Source organism: Gopherus flavomarginatus, chromosome 7 (assembly GCF_025201925.1).
Source record: "Gopherus flavomarginatus isolate rGopFla2 chromosome 7, rGopFla2.mat.asm, whole genome shotgun sequence".
NCBI lineage: Eukaryota > Metazoa > Chordata > Testudines > Testudinidae > Gopherus > Gopherus flavomarginatus.
The window spans coordinates 72,242,329-72,263,371 of record NC_066623.1 but is presented as its reverse complement, the minus strand read 5'-3'; the positions used below and the strand labels follow the sequence as shown (position 1 = coordinate 72,263,371).

The 21,043-nt window shown below is 42.4% G+C and overlaps 1 protein-coding gene across 4 annotated transcripts in view; it reads right to left on the bottom strand.

The window, feature by feature from the left end:
* The window catches only part of NEK7 (NIMA related kinase 7), a 151,529-nt gene that overhangs the window by 53,285 nt on the left and 77,201 nt on the right, over positions 1 to 21,043 (bottom strand). For all 4 annotated transcript variants that reach the window (XM_050961473.1, XM_050961472.1, XM_050961475.1 and 1 more), the window contains one exon: positions 20,181 to 20,291. In XM_050961473.1, the coding sequence (XP_050817430.1) occupies positions 20,181 to 20,291 (111 nt within the window). The remainder of the gene's footprint in view (positions 1 to 20,180; positions 20,292 to 21,043) is intronic.

The following is a 21,043-nucleotide window of genomic DNA, read 5'->3' as shown; positions in this document are numbered from 1 at the left end:
GAGTGTGGTCGGAGCGCCAGCGCTGGAAGAGAGCTCTCCCAGCGCTGCACGTAAACCACATCCCTTACGGGTGTAGCTTGCAGCACTGGGAGCCACGCTCCCAGCACTGCGGCACTGATTACACTGAGGCTTTACAGCGCTGTATCTTGCAGCGCTCAGGGGGGTGTTTTTTCACACCCCTGAGCGCGAAAGCCTTGCAGCACTGCAAAGTGCCAGTGTAGCCAAGCCCCCAGAAGCCTGTCATGCTTCCAGGTAACAGAACGGTGGGAGGTGGAGGACTCACTGGAATGCAGCCTGCTGCAGCTGTATTATCCAGCTACAGTTGGCCCAGGGCCTCCCACCTACCACCCCATATTTTCTGACTAATAGCTTTGGGTATGTCTCCACTGCAATGCAAAACCAGCATTAGTAGAACTCAAGTTAGCAGACCCTGGGTTTATTAATCTAGGGCTTGAGCATGCATGCACATTCATTTATAACCCCAGCTTAGGAATGGTTGAACTCAACATGGGCTCCAGAGTCTAAAGTGCATTACGCGAGTCCAAATCCAACCACTCATATCCCAACTTTCTAGCGCCCTTCCAAAATTTGACCTATCTAGCCCTTTGTGGTGTAGTGGGGGAAAACTTGACTGTCCACCAAATTTGACTGTCCAGAGAACAAAGGAAGTTGGCTTGTGTGATTGTGTAATACTTTTGAGCGGACTCCCAGTGCACAAGTCCAGTGGGGATGCATCTACATGGAAAAGCAAAAGGACTTGAACTGTGGGTAGGGTTACTACCTGGCTGGTATTTGACTGGGTCTGGCCTTTTTTTTTTTTTAATTTATTTTTCTGGCAACTGGTAAATCTTGCAAAATGCCGGGTTTTTTGTTTTTTTTAACATGGATCTAAAGATCTGCATTATTAACACAAGAAATAGATTCAACAGATTTTCTTTATGATAAAATTCCAAAACGTTCACATTCAAGTATATAGTTAAAATAAAAAAACAATGTAATTTGGGAAAAAATAATCTCAAGAGGGACACACAAAAAAAGCAGCTTTACAAAATACGACCAAAGAAAGAAAATTTTTTAACCAATCTTATCTATATGTGTTACCTCTCTAGATGCTATAAGTGGCTGTTGAAGGTGGCGGGCTGTGGAACTGCCTTGAGGTTGAGGGGTTGCAGCAGTGTGTGGGTGTGTGTGTATGTAGGAGGGCTTGCATTTCAAAGGTGGTAACCCTAACCATAGGTCCTGGTTTGACTCAGGCTCAGTCCCTCCACCCTGTGGGACCCTGGGTCCAAGCACTGGGTTGGCATAATTTGTGTATACATAGAAGGGGGATTAGGCTTGAGTCTGAGTTTGAACCCTGGGCTGCAGAGTAGACTCACCCTGTGACCCATTCATACTAAGATAGTAAAACATTATGAGCTTGTCTCAACTTTCAGTTTTACTAGTTTTGGCCTACTTCCATTTTACAAGTTTTCATTGCTGACCAGGGCTGTCAAACACCCAGCTGGATTGATGTACTTACATGGTCATGTACTTACATGACAGATTCCATCCTATACAATACAAACATTCATTTAAAAAGTGTTTCTATCCCTGATGGTTGAAAAACATAATCTATCAAACGTAACTCAATGCAGAGCTAATCTTCCCAAGTCTGCAGACAACCTGAAACAATGACTCAGAGGTGTGAACTCCTTTGACCTATATTAATCTCAGTGATGTTGCTCTAAAACCCAATGAGGACATTTCAATGCAAATATTAAATATTTAATTGCTGATCACTGTAGAGAATGGCATGCAAAAAGTGGTGAGAGCAAAGCCCATTGGGGAAGGGAAGAGAGAATTGCTACAGGGAAGGGAAAAGAGGGAAGAAAAGAGACAAGGACAGGGAAGAGGAACAAAGCTAGAGATGGGAGAGAAACACGGGACAAAAGCAGAGATGGTCCTAAGTTAGGGGTATTTTCCCAATGAGTTACTCCACTAGGATATGGAATAAAAAACAATGGTAATAACCAAAAGTATGTTGTCTTCATAGAAAGTCAGACAATTCACAGCATGAAGAATTGTCTCTGACTCACCCTAGCCCAACACTAAATGAGGAAAATGATATTCTATGGTCGGAGTACTGTCTGCCAGCACCATTTCCCTGAGCAGACTCCACTTCCCAGTTAATCTGAATGGTTCAAATGTGACTCTGTAGGCGGAGGATACACAGAATGAAGGACTGATGGGGGAATAGGAGAGAGGAGCAACAGATTAACGTGAAGACGAATGAGAGAACACTGGAGGGGACAGAGATATTATGGAGAATTAATAAGGAGAGAAAGTGACAGAATATGGGAAAAGAAGGACAAAAATTATTAAAAACATAATATGGGATAAAGAGGGAACTAATACTATAGGAAAAACTACACTAAGGGAGAAGATGATGTAAAAGATGGAGGAAAAAAGTGAGGAAGTTATATTGTAAAAGGAAACAAATGTTGAGTGAAGAACTGAAGCAAAGCAAACGTAGCAAGTTAAGGTTTGCAGTTTTGATGTACATGTGTGGGTCTCAGGATTTTACAGTGACAAGACAGATGAGGTAATATCTTTTATTGGACCAACTTTACTGGCAAGAGAGAGACAAGGTTTTGAATTAATGCAGTGCTCATCTTCAGGTGCAGGAAAAGTACTCAGGGATTCACAGCTAAATACAAGGTAGAATACAATGTAAAGCATTGTGAGCATTGGAGAGTTTGAAAAAAATCGTCTATGCCAAAAATGGAACAAATGTCACAAACCTTAGAAACAACAAACCATAAACTGAAAATAAAAAATAAAATTGGTTTGGGTCAATCAAAACATTTTGTTTCAGTAATTTCAAAAGTGTTTTTCAGTTTCAACATTTTCTTTAAAAAAATTTCTATAGATTAACTTAAATTTCAAAATGAGAAGTCATTTCAAACTGAAAAAACTGAATTTTTAATTTCTGAAATGTCAAAAATAGGATTCCTCAACAATTCTGAAACTTTTTCAAAGAGGAATTTAGTCAAAACAGACCTTTACCCAAAAAAACTTGAGTTCTGACAAATCAGCATTTTTTCCAATGGAAAAATATTTTGTCAAAAAATTCCTAACCAGCTCTCTAGCAGTGACTTCCTTGTCAATATGACCTTGCCATCCTTTTATCCCACAATATCAGCTTAAAATGTGCAGTAATAAAGAGGTGGACCTTGCAGTGCTCTTCTGGCTTTGTGCCTGGATCCACCTCCCCTGTGTTGCCCAAACCCAGAGAGAGACTATGGTCTGGTCTACACTACACATTTAAACCGATTTTAGCAGCGTTAAACCGATTTAACGCTGTACCCACCCACACTACGAGTCCCTTTATATCGATATAAAGGGCTCTTTTAATCGGTTTCTGTATTCCTCCCTGAGAGGAGCAGCGCTAAAATCGGTATTACCATATCAAATTAGGGTTAGTGTGGCCGCAAATCGACGGTATTGGCCTCCAGGCGGTATCCCACAGTGCTCCCCTGTGACCGCTCTGGACAGCAATCTGAACTCGGATGCAGTGGGCAGGTAGACAGGAAAAGCTCCGTGAACTTTTGAATTTCATTTCCTGTTTCTCCAGCGTGGAGCTCTGATCAGCACGGGTGGCGATGCAGTCCCAAATCCAAAAAGAGCTCCAGCATGGACTGTACGGGAGATACTGGATCTGATCACCGTATGGGGAGACAAATCTGTTCTATCAGAGCTCCATTACAGAAGATGAAATGCCAAAGCATTTGAAAAAAATCTCCAGGCTATGATACAGAGTCCACAGCACAGTGCTGCGTGACATGCGTAACGGAAAGCCAAAGAATCAAATGGACGCTCATGGAGGGAGGGAGGGAGGGAGGGGGTACCGAGGACTCCAGCTATCCCACAGTCCCCGCAGTCTCCGAAAATCATTTGCATTCTTGGCTGAGCTCCCAATGCCTGTAGGGTCAAACACATTGTCTGGAGTGGTTCAGGGTCTATCTTGCCAATTTACCACCCCGACCCCTCTGTGATAGAAAAGGGGGAAAAATCGTTTCTTGACTTTTTTATATGTCACCCTATGTATACTGCATACTGCTGGTAGACACGGTGCTGCAGCAGTAAACAGCAGCATCCTCTCTCCTCCCCTCCCCGCTGGCAGACAGTATAGTGCAGTAGGACTGACAGCCGTCCTGGTCATGAGCCCGTGAGTGCTCCTGGCTGGCCTCAGGTGAGGCTGGCCAGGGGTGCCTGGATAAAAATAGGAATGATTCCCGGTCATTCCCAGTAGATGGCACAGAACGGCTGGTAACCGTCCTCATCATAGCAACTGGGGGCTGAGCTGCCTGGACTATCATAGCAGCGGGATGCTGGGCTCCTCTCCCCCACACCACTTAATGTCCTGCCTGGACTATCATAGCACCGGGAGGCTGCCTCCCCCTCATTTTATCTCAGTAACAAGTCAGTGTTTCTTATTCCTGCATTCTTTATTACTTCATCACACAAATGGGGGGGAAACTGCCACAGTAGCCCAGGAAGGTTTGGGGTGGAGGGAAGCAACGGGTGGGGTTGTTGCAGGGACATCCCCTAGAATGGCATGTAGCTCATCATTTCTGCGGGATCTGACATGAAGCAGCTGTGCTCTCTGATACACTGGTTCTCTAGTACACTTGCCCCATATTCTAGGCAGGACTGACTCTATTTTTAGATACTATAAAGGAGGGATTGACTCAGGGAGTCATTCCCAGTTTTGTCTTTGCGCCCCCGGCCGACCTCAGCCAGGGGCACCCATGACAGCAGCAGATGGTACAGAACGACTGATAACTGTCTCTGCTGTCATGCAAAGGCAAATGAATGCTGCTGTGTAGCGCTGCAGTATCGCCTCTGTCAGCGGCATCCAGTACACATATGGTGACAGTAAAAAAAAGCTGAATGGGCTCCATGGTTGCCGTGCTATGGCGTCTGCCAGGGCAATCCAGGGAAAAAGGGTGCGAAATGATTGTCTGCCATTGCTTTCCCGGAGGAAGGAATGACTGACGACATTTACCCAGAACCACTCATGACAATGATATTTGCCCCATCAGGCACTGGGATCTCAACCCAGAATTCCAAGGGGCGGGGGAGACTGCGGGAACTATGGGATAGCTACGGAATATCTAACCACAGTGCAACGCTCCAGAAATCGACGCTAGCCTTGGACTATGGACGCACACCACCAAATTAATGTGCTTTGTGTGGCCGCATGCACTCGACTTTATACAATCTGTTTTACAAAACCGGTTTATGTAAAATAGGAATAAACCCGTAGTGTAGACGTACCCAGAGAGAATGTCTACACTGTAATGTAAGCCGAGGCTTAATGGGACTTGAGTCAGCTGACCCATGTTTGGGAACTCTGGGCTTGAGCATCTATACCAGGGGCGGGTAAACTTTTTGGCCTGAGGGCCGCATCGGGTTTCAGAAATTGTATGGGGGGCCGGTAAAGGAGAGGTTGTGCCTTCCCAAACAGCCAGGCATGGCCCAACCCCCACCTCCTATCTGACTCCCCCACTTCTCACCCACTGATGGCCCCCCCCCCAGGACTCTTGCCCATCCAACAAGCTCTTCTCTCTGACTGCCCCCAGACCCCTCCCCGCCCCGACTGCCTCCCACCACCCCATCCAACCCCCCATCTCCTTCCTGACTGTCCTCCTGGATCCCTGCCCCATCCAACCACTCTTTCTCCCTGATCGTCCCTAGAACTGCCGCCCCCATTCAACCCCCGTTCCCCACCCTCTGACCGCCCCCATCCCAATCCACACCCCCAGCCCCTGACCACCCCCCGTATTCCCCTGCCTTCTATCCAACCCGTGTCCCCCGCTCCCTTACCGCACTGCCTGGAGCACCTGTGGCTGGCGGCGTGGCTGCGCCAGGACAAGCAGCGGCACCGCCCAGCTGGAGCCAGCCACGCACTGTGCACAAAATGCACTGGGTCAGGCCAGGCTCTGCTACCCCAGGAACTCGCAGCCCCATTGACCAGAGCATTGTGCCAGCAGCGCAGTAAGCTGAGGTGAGGGAGGAGGGGGGCAGCAGGGGAGGAGCTCAGGGGCCAGGCAGAATGGTCTCACGGGCCGGACGTGGCCTGTGGGCCATAGTTTGCCCACCTTTGATCTACATTGCATTGTGTAACCCTAGGTTAAGAATTTTCAGACCTGTGCACAAACCTAAGGCTCTGGGGTCCACACTGCAGTGCACAGAACCAAGTCAAAGTAACCATATCCCAGAGTCCCTAGCGCCCCACCCATTGAAATGTAACCACTCTAGCCCACGATGCACTGTGGGAAAAATTTACTGTCCAACCTGCATGTTATCAGGAAACAGCTCTCTTTGCAAAAGGCTCGATCAGTTCACTCTTCATTGCAAACCCAGGAGGCTCTCTGACAGTGTGCCAGAACATTAACCCAGAACAGAATGGGTTAATGCTGACATGAGCTGCTGCTGTTAGCCAAGGGAGGGGTAGCTTTTGTTTTCAATAGAATAGATTGCAGATAGTTGGGATACAGAGGACTAAAGAAGATGTCCAACAGAATTATGCAATACTTCTGGATGACTCCCATGACCTGAGTCAAGTGGGACTGCGGCTACACTGCAAAACAAGTGCAGGACTCAATCTCAGTCCCTACAATCCTGTAGCATTCGGGAACCCTGGGACTGAGCCCTGAGTTAGCCCAACTGTACTGTAGACACAAAGAAGATTAGCCTTGAACCTGAGTTTGAATCCTGAACTTACTGGGTTATAGGCTTACATACCCAGTATGTCTACATTGTAGTGTAAGCCCAGTGTCTGAACTCAGGCTCACGCCTAACTCCCCTTCCATCCACACACAAACCATGCCAACCCAGGGTCCCAGGAACCACATAAGTGGAGGTCTGAGCCTGAGTCAAGCCGGGACCCACCATTCAATCCCTATTGCTTTGCAGTGTAGATGCAGCCCCACTGGACTTGTGCTTTTAGAGTTGATTAGAAGTATTCCACAAACCCATGAGACAACTTCTTTTGTCCTATGGACAGTCAAGTTTGGTGGACAGTTAAGATTTCCCATACTGCAACACAAAGGGCTAGATAGGTCACTTTTTGGGAAGGCACTAGGAAGTCTGGGATATGGGTTGTTAGACTTGGGCCCGCATAATGCAATGTAGACTCTGGAGTCCCAAGACTGGACCCAGGGTTCAACAATTCTTAACCTGTGGTTATAAATGAGTGTAGACGCTGAACCCCGAGGTTCACAAATCCAGGATCTTGTTAACTTGAGTTCTATTGATCCTGGGCTTATGTTGTACTGGAGACATACCCAAAAGAGTGGTAGCAGTAAAGAGGAGTGAACTGCCATGAGATTTCCCTGTCCAATAATGGCACATGAACGCAAGGGGATAAATGGCCAGCACATTAAGACCCCTTTCCCAAGACAAAGGTTCACTTCCTTGAGCTGCAATGGTAGTGGGTGTCCCAGCCAGTCATCTTCCTCAATCCCAGAGAAGCTTCCAAACTAATACAAGCACAAGGCAGCCTAGGTTTTGAAGAGATTTCTTTAAGAGTGTGCAAAGAAAGTCAGCAGAGCATAAGGAACTCAAAAGTCATCGAGGACCCGAAAGAGCTTGGAAACAAGCCAAATCAGTGTACAAACAGAAATAAGAAAAAATCTATTTTAGAAAAATACTTTCTATGAAAATTAAAGAGAGAGAGCATTATTTTTCTATTATAAAAGGAAAAAGTAACACACAAAAGAATATTACCGGTAGCCAAACAAATCTAAATGTCAAAAATTGGCTTGTGTGGTTCATAGTCCCATGGTTTCCACTCATAAAAACCATTTAATAAAAATATATTAAGCTCTGTTCTGTAATTAATATAGCCTATGGTAAAGTCCCCTAATAGTATTTGCCTCCTGAAAATACTGTTTAAAAATAACTAGACAGCTTTTAAAAACTAAACATAAAAAGCTCAGAGTAAAAGGTGATATACATTATACATAAAAAAAAAAACCCTCTCTACATTAAGACAGACTGTACAAAAGCATGCTACTAAGTCGAAGTCTTTGACATTTCTCAGAGACATCATTTGAGGTTGGTGCCCAATCACTTTGAACTAGAAAACATGGGAAGTATAGTATACCATAATCCAAAGACTCACAATTCTTAGGACCGTTGGCATGGCTTGTAAGTTTATCAGGTCAGAAAAAAGGCCAGCAAAAATCGTAGTAATTTTAGCTTCAAATTCAAAAATGGAGAAAATCTGAGGTCTCAGAGAAAATTATGAATTGAGAATATGAAGTTCAACTATATTCTAAGGATCTTTGACATCTAACGATACTAAACAAAGAACTGTAAATATTATCACTAAAGGAAATTCTTCATACCCTACTCAAAATTTTATTCAATAATAATTCTAATAGCAGAAAAATAAATATCCTTAATTAGCTATTATAATTAAGATTTAAAACTCCAATATTATACTGATTATTTTTAACTGGAAAGAAGGTCAGAATAGGATTTCTGGGACTCTAGAAAGAATACCAAATGTCTAGATAGTAACTTGGACTTGGGCACATTGTCTGAGAGGAAACATATGTCACTAGAATTATTTCAGTTATTCGGCAGAAAATTACAATTTTCAAGGACAAAGAATTCATTTCTTTCCAAATGAAGAAAGTCCACTGAGAGAGACTTCCAAGTTCACCTGGAACCTAATTTTGTTCATTTTATATAAGCTTGTAAAACATTTGCCTCGTTTTACATGGTTGATGTACTGGATTCACTAGTATCTATAAAACTGATATTGCATTTTAAAATTGGAAAAACATACACAAGTTTTTTTAAAGTAAGAAAGTGCATATGTGATATTTTTATATAGTCAGGATTATTTTTCCTATTTTAAGAGATTTGCTAACATATCTGTGTTTTATATTGAGAATGGATGCTTTGATGTTTATTTATGATGTATAGTGAATTACTTTTTTATGACCTGTTTGACACACTTATTTAAAGTCTGCATTTTTAATGTGTTACAAGAATTTAAATGAAATAGTTTTAAAATGAATATTGGCTTAGTAAGTATCTTGATCAACGATTTTCTTATTATTTTAATTTTTTTCTTACAGCAATTTTTTCACAACAGATATTTAATTTATCTTGCACAGTAGAATGATATCTGTCTTATTTTAGACACTTGAAATCATATCCTTTCAACACTTTATTAAAAGCCTTACTTGTTTTCAACAATTCTTTTACTGTCCTATTTAAATAGAGACTTTCTTGCTTCAATGCCGTTAGAAGATGTGCTATTTTTCTCCATCAAATATCTCCAGTTACAGCTTTAAAAGGTAAGCAGTAAACAATTAGACTGTCACATAACATCATGGTTAACAGAAAAAGGAAGATGGGGAAAGTATGGCTATTAAGAAAAGGGAAAGGTACTCTGCAGTTTTGCTTTGAAGGTCAAGTCTAAAACCTGTCTTACACCTTTAAGGCGAAAGACTGTGTGAGAATTAGAGACCCCACAAAAACGACTAAATCCAGCATTTTACATTCAACCTGAGCAAAAAATATTTAAAAAAAATAAACTATGAAACTGTGTACCAGATTATGAGATATTCACACAGATTATCTCTCAGATAGGTCTCTCTGGTAAAAGTAAACAAGTTCCACAAACATTAAAATGAAGATTGAGCAAAGGAAGCGGGAAAGAAGAATATAGCTTTATTACCAATTTAATTTAACATACACCAAGAACTCAGATATCTAACAATTAAAAAAGCAAGTGAACTCCAATTCAATTAGACTGATAGTTATTACAGATAAAATTATATTGGATTTCAAATTCTATCGTACACCACTTTGGATTTTTTACCCTGTGTTTGGGGAGCACTTTATCATACTGCAGCCTTAGGTGTTCAATTATCACTAATTGGGAAATACTGAATATCTAGACTATTAATTAATTACATTTATCAGGATGCTCTGAAGCAATTTATTATTTACTTATAAAAATGTTTGATGCAATGGTATCCAGAAGTCTAATTCAGGAATACAGAGTAGTAAGATTTTTTTTTTTCTTCCTTCTCTCACCCCAACTCAACAGTGTGGTATATTCTTATCTTGATGTATGATGATTTATGTATGTTTGTTCCTATATTAACTGTAACTCATTCATGCACATCCATACAACATTTGAGCATTTCAATACTGCTAACACCAAGTTATTAAAAATCATGTCATGCCACCCAAAAGTATGGATTGGCTTAAAAATAATGACTTCTTAATTTTACACACACACAATTTGGGATGCTTTTAATTTACCTTCTGGGTTGGGGGCCTTTACAGCACTGTCATGGGATCTTCTCCACTTACTGCTGTGGCACCGCCTTGTGGTTGGCTCATCTGGGGATTAGCTCACCACTGGTCTGACACCGCCTCTTGCAGTTTCTTTGCCCCTTGTCCAAATCTCTCACTTAGCAGCCTCCCTCATACGCCACCCATTGCAGTGCTTCCACTTCGTGGCTTGGCCCTCTGGCCAGGTCACTAATTTCCCCTTGTCTGGGGTAACAAAGCTTCTCTAACCAAACTGCCTCAGGCTGTTTTCAGAGTCCACTACTCCCCATGAACCCACGCAAGCCCTCTACACTGGTTTCCAGCCTAAGGACCCTACAATCAGCAGCTAAGAACAATGTGGTCTCACTTTTGCTGCTGTTTCACTACAGTTCCTCCTATTCCTTTCTCTCAACCCTGAGAGTGACTGCTGCTTCTCTCCCTTCACAACCTCTTCCTGCAAGCCCAACCTCCTCTTATCAGCTGGGCTTTAGGTTCAGCTAGGGGTGTATATCTAGCCCATACCTCACCCAGATGCAGCCCACTGTGTCAAGTAGCCTCTTCTGAGCAACTGGGGTGAACATACTATCACAGGTACACTTGGGTCTCTTTGTTTTCAAGGTTCTTCCTATAATCATGCAAGTTAAAAACTTTTTTTTTTAAAGAGTAAGCTGAAATTCTCATGTAATCACTGCAGCGTTAAGAAAACTACAAAATATCACGAGACCTGTAAAATCATGAAAGTTGCCCACACTAGTGCTTGCACCTCAGCTTGTCTAGTGAAACACAGAAGTGAGAGCTTCCCTGGTCAATACAGATGAATCCTAATGTATCAGGTGACTTTCCTCAGTTGTCTATTCACTGAAGGCTTAAAATGAATAGCATTCACATAGGAAAATATTTTCAACTGAAGACCTCAAAGGTACTGAAATTCATCAACAAGAACTTAGTCTTTTACAAAAAGAAAGTTAATAAAAGCTCACCCCAATGACTCCTGGAAGAGAAGAAGAACAGAGAGTCAGCGCTGTGTTGTGCTATGAGCTGTGGCAGCATCCTGTGAGGTGGCAGTGGTGTCAATTAACACAAGTAAATCTTGTATAGTGCTGATTTTCTTGGTGGTTAATTGTTGGCTGTGTGTCGTTCAAGCTGTGGTCATTTAAATTTTCAGTAACATACTTCTGTACCCTCATTGTGGCAAGGCACTTAGCAACACGGTGCCCTGTTTAGGGCTCCAGTTTGCCTTTGAATAAAACTGACAGTAGCATGATACTATTCATACTGGAAGCCATATGATTTCTCCTTCACAGAACTCATTCTTGCACTTTCCCCCCCCTCTTAAGTGACAAGACAAACACACTCTCACAGAAGCTTTGTCAGTTTTTCCCTTCTGTTACATATCACTTATTTTTCAGACTATTTTAGAAGGATTTCCTTCAAAATACTACAAAACTCACCCCAAAAAAACAAACTAATACCAACTGAACAGCAGACTATCAAGTAATTTCTCCCACAAGCAGTATGAAGACTGAGTGCATTGTGACACCTCATACATATTTAATGACAGCCTGATAGGTTGTCATTAACATCAAACAGCAATCTAGGTTTGCTACATTAAACATGATTCCTGTTTTAAGAGGACATCACAAACTGCCTCCAAGATCTAGATACTAAGAAATGCCCACCAACTTGGACAATGTGTAATTAGGCCAATTGCACTGAGGGAGACATTAGACACGTATTGGGTTAAAAAAAAAAAAGCTTCAACGGGTCATAAAACCAGACATGCTATAAGGCAATCTGTCATAGAATACTCATATTAAGAAGTGTGTCAAATCAGAACATTCAAAAGAAAAGACAAACATTCCTTTATGTTGTATGAAGAGTAAACGTACAGAATTAATAATTCATGGCACAGAAAAAAATATATCAGATTTGGATATAATTATTAACAGGATATAGTCAACTTGTTTAGACTACAATTTTGACTGTCCTATCTTAAAACTGTCAGTCTAGTGAGGAGTAATCTTCAAAGCATAGAAGTCAATTAAAAAATACATTAATGTGAAAAAATTAAAATTCTCTGTTCTTGTAGGACCTACACAAAACAATGCTTTTCTGCTTTGTCTTCTGCTGAGGCAAAGCGAGCACTAATTAACTAGCATACTTGATTCCCAGAGTCGTGCTGTGTTGACAGCATTCATATTGGTGTACACACAAGAAAGTAAACCAAAATGACATGTTAAATCCAAGATCCAGAGGTGGGAGTAACAGGATAGGAATGTAAGAATAATCAACATTTGACAAATTGAAAGGGAAAAATGTCATGTTGCCATGGAGTGATCTGTGCAGGTTGCAGAATTTCTCTTGGAAAAAATATCTAGACTAGGGCTAGTCGCAGAACAATAAAACACAATTTATAAAATAAAGTAGTGAACAAATACTATACAACTAGATATTTAACTGGTCAAATATTGCACAAAAAAGGTATGTTACATATTTTTTCAATCCATATAAACCACAAAATTCATCAAGTACTACATTTGTTGAATACAATTTGATTAATTAAATCATTTTAAGTAGCTAAAGAAATGTTTAACCATCTCTGGAAAATGATGCAATTATTTTAAATAAACTGTTGGAGACTCAAAGGTTTTAAAAGATATACCCATGTCCAGTCATTTCTGCTTCTTATCTTATTAAATAAAACATTTGAAGACAACCTGCAGCAGTCGTGCTAAACAGGCAAGAAAACGGTCAAAATACGCACAATTTTAATTTAAAGCATGTATTCACAGATGAACTGCAAATATGAAATGCATGAAAACAGAACTTTAGAGAGAAAACAGTGACTATCTATTATGGTGGCAAATAATAGACAGGCAGTGAAATACTTTGCTCTCACTCCCACTCATTTTGGTATTCAAAGTCTACTAATAGCCTCACTTCTTTTTGAGCCCCCAGTTCAGAAAAACGCTTAAGCACCTATTTACATGCTTAGGTGCTTTGCTGAATTGTTTGAAATAGGTGTTTCTTTCACTAACCACTAACTTTTTCTAAATGATTTCGATAAAAAGTATGCAGAAGACCTGAAAATAGTGTTGGAATAAAATAACTCTTTCACTGATTATCAGTTGATACAACACCATGATAATCAAAAATGACCTAAACTTAAATAAAAGTGACCTCATTTTCACATGTGCGGACTATCTACCATGCCCATTTACTTCAAACAAAATTTGTTGGTACTGTACTTGGCATTTGACGCTTCTGAAAATTACACATTTTAGATCATGTATACATTACAAACTGTTGTCAATGTAAATTATATGGGCATGCAATCACCAATGTTTGTGTATCCCTTGGGCATGTGCATACTTACCTGCTTGTGTCAGCACTGTGTGTACATAGCAGGAGTGCTTGTGTCGATGCAAAGTGTGGCACACCATGGGTAGGTATCCTCGTGAACCACCCTCCAGTGCAATGTCTTTTGGAAAATTTCATAGCGTGTTGTGGAATCAAAATGATTTGCCAAGAATGTCTGGGTGCCAGGAGTTAAGTTCCAGCATGCAACTTCCTCCATCCCATAATATCATCCATATCCTATAATTTTCATGCTTTTTTAAAAAAAAAGAAAATGACAGAAACCCGCACATCACTTTTCTGTATCTCCATCTTGGACAGAAGCATGGAGCCTGCAGAGGTCTGCACTGTTCTCATGAATGTTGCAAATACAGGGCACATGATTCTCCTTGTATTTGCAAATCTGCAGCAAGCAGCACACCAACGGGGGACATGAGGATTTATTTGAGGACCGTTTGCTGAGGAACACATCAAAAAAAAATTCTAGGTTGTTGGTGGCATTCATGGTGCAACTATAGATAGTGGAATGTTGCTTCTGGACCTTAGAAATGAGCACTGACAGGTGGGATTATACTGTAATGGAGGTCTGGTATGACAAGCTGCAGAACTTTTGGATGCAAAAAGCCACATTCCTGGACCAGCATGCCAAGCTCATCCAGCTCTCCAGAACATGGACAAAAGAATTGGCGCCAAATTGAACATGGAGAAGCTATCAGTGAATGCATGTTGGAAGCTTGCAACACTGGATTGCTACTGGTCAGTAGGAAATAATTTTGAAGTTGGAAAATCCATACTGGGAGCAGTTGCCATGCAAGTGTGTGGGGCCATTATCATCTGCTGCTACACAGGACTTTTATTTTCAGCCCCATGCAGGACATGGTGGATGGATTTGCAGCAGTGCGAACTGCTTTGAGATGACAGACAGCATGCATATCCCTATTTTGACACCAGTGCACCTTGCCATAGAGGACATCCAGGACCACTTCACCAATAATGATTTTGAGGACCCAGTCTACTCTTTGCTTGCCTGGCTAATGTAGTCATACACTGATCACCTCGACAGCACCAAGGAAAGATTCAGCTATTGCCTTAGCAGGTATAGAATGACTGTTGAATGTGCTTTTGGGGAAACGGAAGGAATGCCAGCAGTGTTTACTCACTAGATTGGATCTCCATGAGAAAAATATCCCAATGGTTATAGCTACCTGTTGTGACCTGCATAATATCTGTGAGGCAAAATAGGAGAAGCTGGCACCAGGGCAGAAGGCAGAGGTGAGCCTGACTTTGAACAGCCAGACACAAAGGCTAGTACAAGATCCCAGCACGGAGCTATGTGGTTGAGGGAAGCTTTGAAAGAGCATTTGAATAGTTAGCCACAGCAGTGGTCTGTGCTGGAGTATTGTTTGGGAGAAGACTGCAGAGTATCTCCAGGAAAGTTTAATCAAGACCTCTCAGGAGAATAAAAGAGACATCCCTATGCACATAAAGTATTCCACATGTCACCCTTCCCCTGCCTAATCCAATTCTACCTGTTTGTTGTACCTCTACCACTTCTCATAAGAGTGAAACAATGAAACAATGAAAAGTCAATACCTTTATCTTTTTAACTTGGGGTAAGATGGGCAACATCTTTAAATTTAAACATTGTAAGGAAAAATGCAGGCACAGATACATCCAAGCCTTCACCAGGTTCATCTTCGCTCACCTGGCAGGACTGGCTACACTGTGACAGAGTTCCCTGCCGCATTTCTCTCACACTCCTTCCTCTTCCTTCTTACTATTCACAGCAAGGGTCTCCGTCTTAGGCTTCTCCAAGGTATCACAGTGGTTTGCAAGTGCTAGTGGAGTCTCTGCCAAATACAGCACGCAATTCCTTGTAGAAGAGGCAGGTCTGGGTGAAGCACCAGATCTGTTGTTGCACTCCCTAGCCTTGTGGTATCCCTGGATGAAGTTCTGACACAGCACTGCTGCTGATCCCTCTTCTATCCCTTTGCCTGCATGCCCAGTGCAATCTGCTCATAAAGGTCAACATTTCTAGAGGTTGTCTGTAGCCTCTTCTCCACACTGGCCCAGGAGATTCAATACTTCCTGTCTACTCCAGACAGGAGCACAGCTAGTGTGTGGATCCGGCATAGCCGCCTGGGGAGTTGAACACAACTAGGGGAGCTAGGTGTGCTCGCGAATGTGGGCAATCTGGAAAAGGCATTCTAAAAACATGCAGGGGATTTTAAAGGAGTGGGTGACTTCCGGTCTCTCTGACACTTTAGTGGTGGATTTAAAAATTGTGGCCAGAGTGGTCACTATCCCAGGGAATGGGGCATTATGAGACAGCTACCAGAGGACTGTTAGGATTGACACAGGTCAATCTACAGCATCTACACTCACAGTGTGTCAACCTCAGTAGGTCAACCATGTCTCTATCAGAGGGTAGCCGTGTTAGTCTGGATCTGTAAAAGCAGCAAAGAATCCTGTGGCACCTTATAGACTAACAGACCTTTTGGAGCATGAGCTTTCGTGGGTGAATACCCACTTCCTCAGATGCATGCATCTGAGGAAGTGGGTATTCACCCACGAAAGCTCATGCTCCAAAAGGTCTGTTAGTCTATAAGGTGCCACAGGATTCTTTGCTGCTTTTACATGTCTCTATGTTGTTCGGGGAGGTGGAAGAGAACTGAACTGGACCGAATAACCTGTAGATATCACTTCCAGGATCCATTTGTGCGAGGTGATGAGCTCTCATGAAGACAGAAAATGGGACAGATGTCTTTACCAGAGTTGAGGGGAGGTATGTGCACCATAGCATCAGGAGCAGGAGAGATATCATGACTCCTGTCCAGAGAGTCAAAATGGTCATTTCCAGGATGTCACTTACTGGGAGGTTGCAGTAGAAGATGGTCCTTTCCTTGTGAACCTAGGTTTCTTCCTAGGGATTCAGTTGTTTTTGTGGGCTGATATTGTACCAGGCAAGATCACTAAGCCATCTGTGATATACTGTACTTTCTCTTTGCCATAAGTGTATAGATGGCAAGAGATGGTAGAGTTGCCCTGGAGTCCTTAAGAGAGAAGGGACCTGTCCACGGCACCCCTGAATAATCTAGGTCCCTCAAAAAGAAGGTTTTCTATGGTGCTTTATACCTCTGGAAGCAGACCAGAGGACTGTAGCCAAGAAGCCTGGCTGTCACAGCGATGGAGAGAGCAGCTGTGTCAGCAGCATCTAGTGAGGCCTGGAGAGATGCCTTGGTGATTATCTGGCTTTGCCTTATAAGAGCCTGAAATTGTTCCCTCTTTGGGAAAGTTCTTTGGGTGGGATACAGAGTTTTTAATCCACTCATTTACTTGTAGGTGGTATAGAAACAGGGGTCTGTCAGAACATACAGGGGCCATCAGAGCATCACTGATGAGCAAAGTGATTTGCCCTGAAAAGATATGTGACGTTCAACAAGGAGTGCTGGGGCTCCTGTATCTCTTCCAACAGAATATGCAAGGTCTCAACTATATATTTCATAAGATCCTGAAAGGCCTTGAAATCATCATCATAAAATGATGGGGAAGGCATGGTAGCCTTGTCTATTGAGGAGGTGACTTTATGGGAAGGTGGTGTTTCTTCTTCAGCAGGTGGCTCTTGCTGCCCTGTAAGATATTGCTGTGTGGAAAGATCCAAGGCCATCAGTTCTTCTCACAAGTTGGGACCCTGTATAACAGGACCCCATAAGAGACTCATGGGTTCCAATAAGCCCACTGTTGTGAATCGTAAGGGAAGGGGGAAAGACTCCACATTTGTCCTTACCAGTGATGTCAAGTATATCTCCCACTAGAAGTTTCATCACCAGGGTGTAACTTCTAGTAATGGAAGTCAAAAGAGTGACACTGCATAGACACTTCCAAACCAGATACAGTGTCATCTGTGTCAACTGGAGTGGCAAACGGTGTCAGTACCAGTGGTCAAGATGGCATGGGACCTGGAGGGGGTCCTGTAATTGCAGCAGTACCACAGGTTGATAAGGACAGTTAGTCGGTAGCATCTGGAAATGCAACTATGTACCCTCAAAGAGTTTGTGAGGGACTGGAGGCTGTAGCAGTACTGGATGGTGAGACACCCTTCACTACCATTTTCAACAGGAAGTAGGCACCAGGAGGTGAGACGGTACCAGTGAGTAATGTCTCTCTGTACCCCGCAGCTACAGTGATTCAGGCTTCTCCAGGATCCAAAGATTTTCATGAGTTAAAAGACTGGACAGTACCAGCAAATCTGGGTAGGAAACGTCAGGAGTCGGAATGTCCAGTGATACTGGAGAGAACACCGAAGTACGATCAGTGCATCTTATGTCTGTCTGCTGGAGGCAGAACCAATGGCTATTTCAGTTTGGCTCTCGAGTTCACGTGCCTCAGAAGCACAGAGACCAGTGCTAATGCAGGTCCTGCTTTAGATAGCTTGCCAGACAGTTTCTTGGTACGCAGCATGGATTTCTTAGCTGCTGCTGTCTTGGTACTGCAAGGGATGGGACTGCGGGTTTAGATGGTTCCAAAGGGCCCCCAGGATCTTTTCTTACTGCCACTGTAGAGATGGTTGCTGGAGCGCTCTGTGGATCATATGTATGGCGGGCAGGGTGACTCAAATACTGTGGGTCTCAGCTAGTGCTCCATTGACAATTTCTTAGCTATGCATGAGAAAGACCTATGGCAGGTTTGGCAGGGTTTGAAGCCTGGAATCTTAGGTATAACCTGCACTTGTGGCTGTGAATCATGAACTGTGAAAAAGGTCCAAACAGTGCACAAAAATTGAAGAAGGGAAAGGGAGCCCCTCCTCCCCTTTTAAAAGCACAATCTGTGCTAAAAACAAAATATAAATAAAATACTCAGAAAATAAAGAGAATTTGAGAAAAAGATGTAGCAAGCCATGAGGCTAGCTACGAGATACTGCAAAACTCCATCTCAAGCTGCAGGAGGTTCAGAAGGTACTGGAATGTCGGCTGGTCCCTCCCTAAATGCCCTTGTATCCGAACACCAAGAGTGCCTAATGAGCAAGCATGTACCCACAGACACGGCTGACAAAAATCTTCAATCCAGAGTGCATGGGTCCACACACATCCTGACATGGAGCATCCATAGAACCACTATTCGAAGAGATGTCATACTTACTACTCACCTATCCAACTTGAAGGAACTGCTAAACTAAAAATTGTCCCCAGATTATTTGAAGAGCATCCTTTCAAATGATATAAGCAATTTTAGCTTTACTGCTTCACTGGAAAAACCTAGTTATACATTGGAAAACCATATATGCAGACAGAGACTGATACAGACAGACAGACATTTTGAAGATAAAATCATTGATTATAAAAATTGCAGAACTGATAAATAAGGCTCTGTGTGTGTCACAGAGGTCATGGATTCCATGACTTTCCATGATCTTCGTGACTTCTGCAGTAGCCCCATGTGGATGGCCCAGGAGCCACTTGAGCAGTTCAGGCAACACCTGGGTCAGTCACACTGGCTGCTGCTGGGGCAGTCTTGGGCTCCCCGTCTCCCAGCAGCAGGTGTTTGTGTATACGGAGGGGGTGAGGGACTTGGGAACACTGCTTACCTGGGGGGGGCTCCTGTCCCTCAGCTCCCCCACTTCCACATGCTGCTTCTGCTCGCAGCCAGGCACGGACCCCAAAACTCCCACTGGCTGTGGTTCCCAGCCAATGGGAGCCTGCAGAGCCAGGGCTTGAGACAGAGTGGAGGCAGCATGTGGAGCTAGGTTGCTGGGGCTGCCGCTTCCCAGGAGCTAAGTAAGGAGCCTGCCCCTGTTCCACCAACTCCCTCCCACCAGCACCCCCACTCCCCCTGGGCCATGACTCCCCTCCTCCCAACATCTGCACCCCCTCTCGTCCCCCAACACCCATGGCACCCCAGTTTTAGTCTGGGATATTTTTAGTACAAGTCATAAACAGGTCATGGGCCTGTGAATTTTTGTTTACTGCCCCATGATCTGTCCATGACTTTTACCAAAAATATCCATGACTAAAACATAGCCTTACTGATAAATGTTCCAGTCCCAAGAGCCAAACATAAAATCAGCAACTACAAGCAGATTTCTCAAATCTCATGGACTGTTCTATGGGCCCTAATTATTTGTGAAACACAATGTAGAGAAGAAGATCTGAAGCAACCGACCTAATCTCAAATGTACCACAGTTAGCTACTGCAGCATAATAAAAGTATTTCCAAACAAATTTGCTTCATAAAGTGGAGGGGAGGGGGGGTGGGGGGGAGAGAAAGACTTTGCAAGTTTCTTATTTGAGTCTCTAAGCATTTGTTCTTAAACAATTACAGCCTGCATTTCAAATAAATCAAACACAATATTTGTAATTTAAGAACCAAAGATCCAGTTTGCAAGACCCATAAGCTTAGCAATTAGAATGAAAAGTGAATAAAAACATAGTACATTGCTCCAAATAGATTATTAAAGGCTATTAAAATGAAATTCATACCTTTATCATTCTAGAGAGGTCTCCAGCATCTGCTAATTCCAACACTATGTTTAGCTCATTGTCTTCAATGAAGGAGGCATAGTATTTAATTACATTCGGATGATTCAATTGCTAAGAAAAGATAAACAGATGTTTCATTCAACAGCATGTTCTCATCTTAAATCATTGACCGATGAAGTATCCTTTTTTAACAAGGAAAAACTAATATGCTACAAAATACCGTAGCATGTTACGAAATGTATGTGCTAACATGAATTATTTACATAATGTAAACACTTCAAGTTTGCAAGAATTTCTGAACCCATCTAAAATCCATCAAGTTTCAAACTATGCTATAATTTTGAAGTAATCAACCTAAATAAACTTATATTTATTTACCATTTCTTTAGTATAAAACCTCAAAATAATTCTGGAGGTTGTTAAGCATCAAATTGTATTCAAGTGATAACTAATAAGACAACATAAAATACTATACAATGACTAAAAAGATCTCTAAGAATTAGGTAGGATTTATTTTTAAAAGTTAGTCTTCTATAAGTAAATAAATTTACATGTTAAGCTGTAAGTTAATAAAAACGCGAATTGACAACAAAGAGTGCATGTTTGTTTTGTAACAAACATTTGCTCACTCGCTCTCTTTTTTTAAAGTCAGGACTAATTTAACAACCTTAAAGCTAACTGTATCTTTCAGGAAAGGATACTTATTTAAATATCAAAATGAAGCAAAAAATATCAGCAGGCTTCAGGTGTCTGTAGAGGCAGGTAGGTAGGTGTGAGAAATGTGTTGAAGTAGGTTAATAGTTGAGTGGAAAAGACACAGTTTAACTTGTACATTTTCAGTTAGGATAATTCAGGTTTGTATA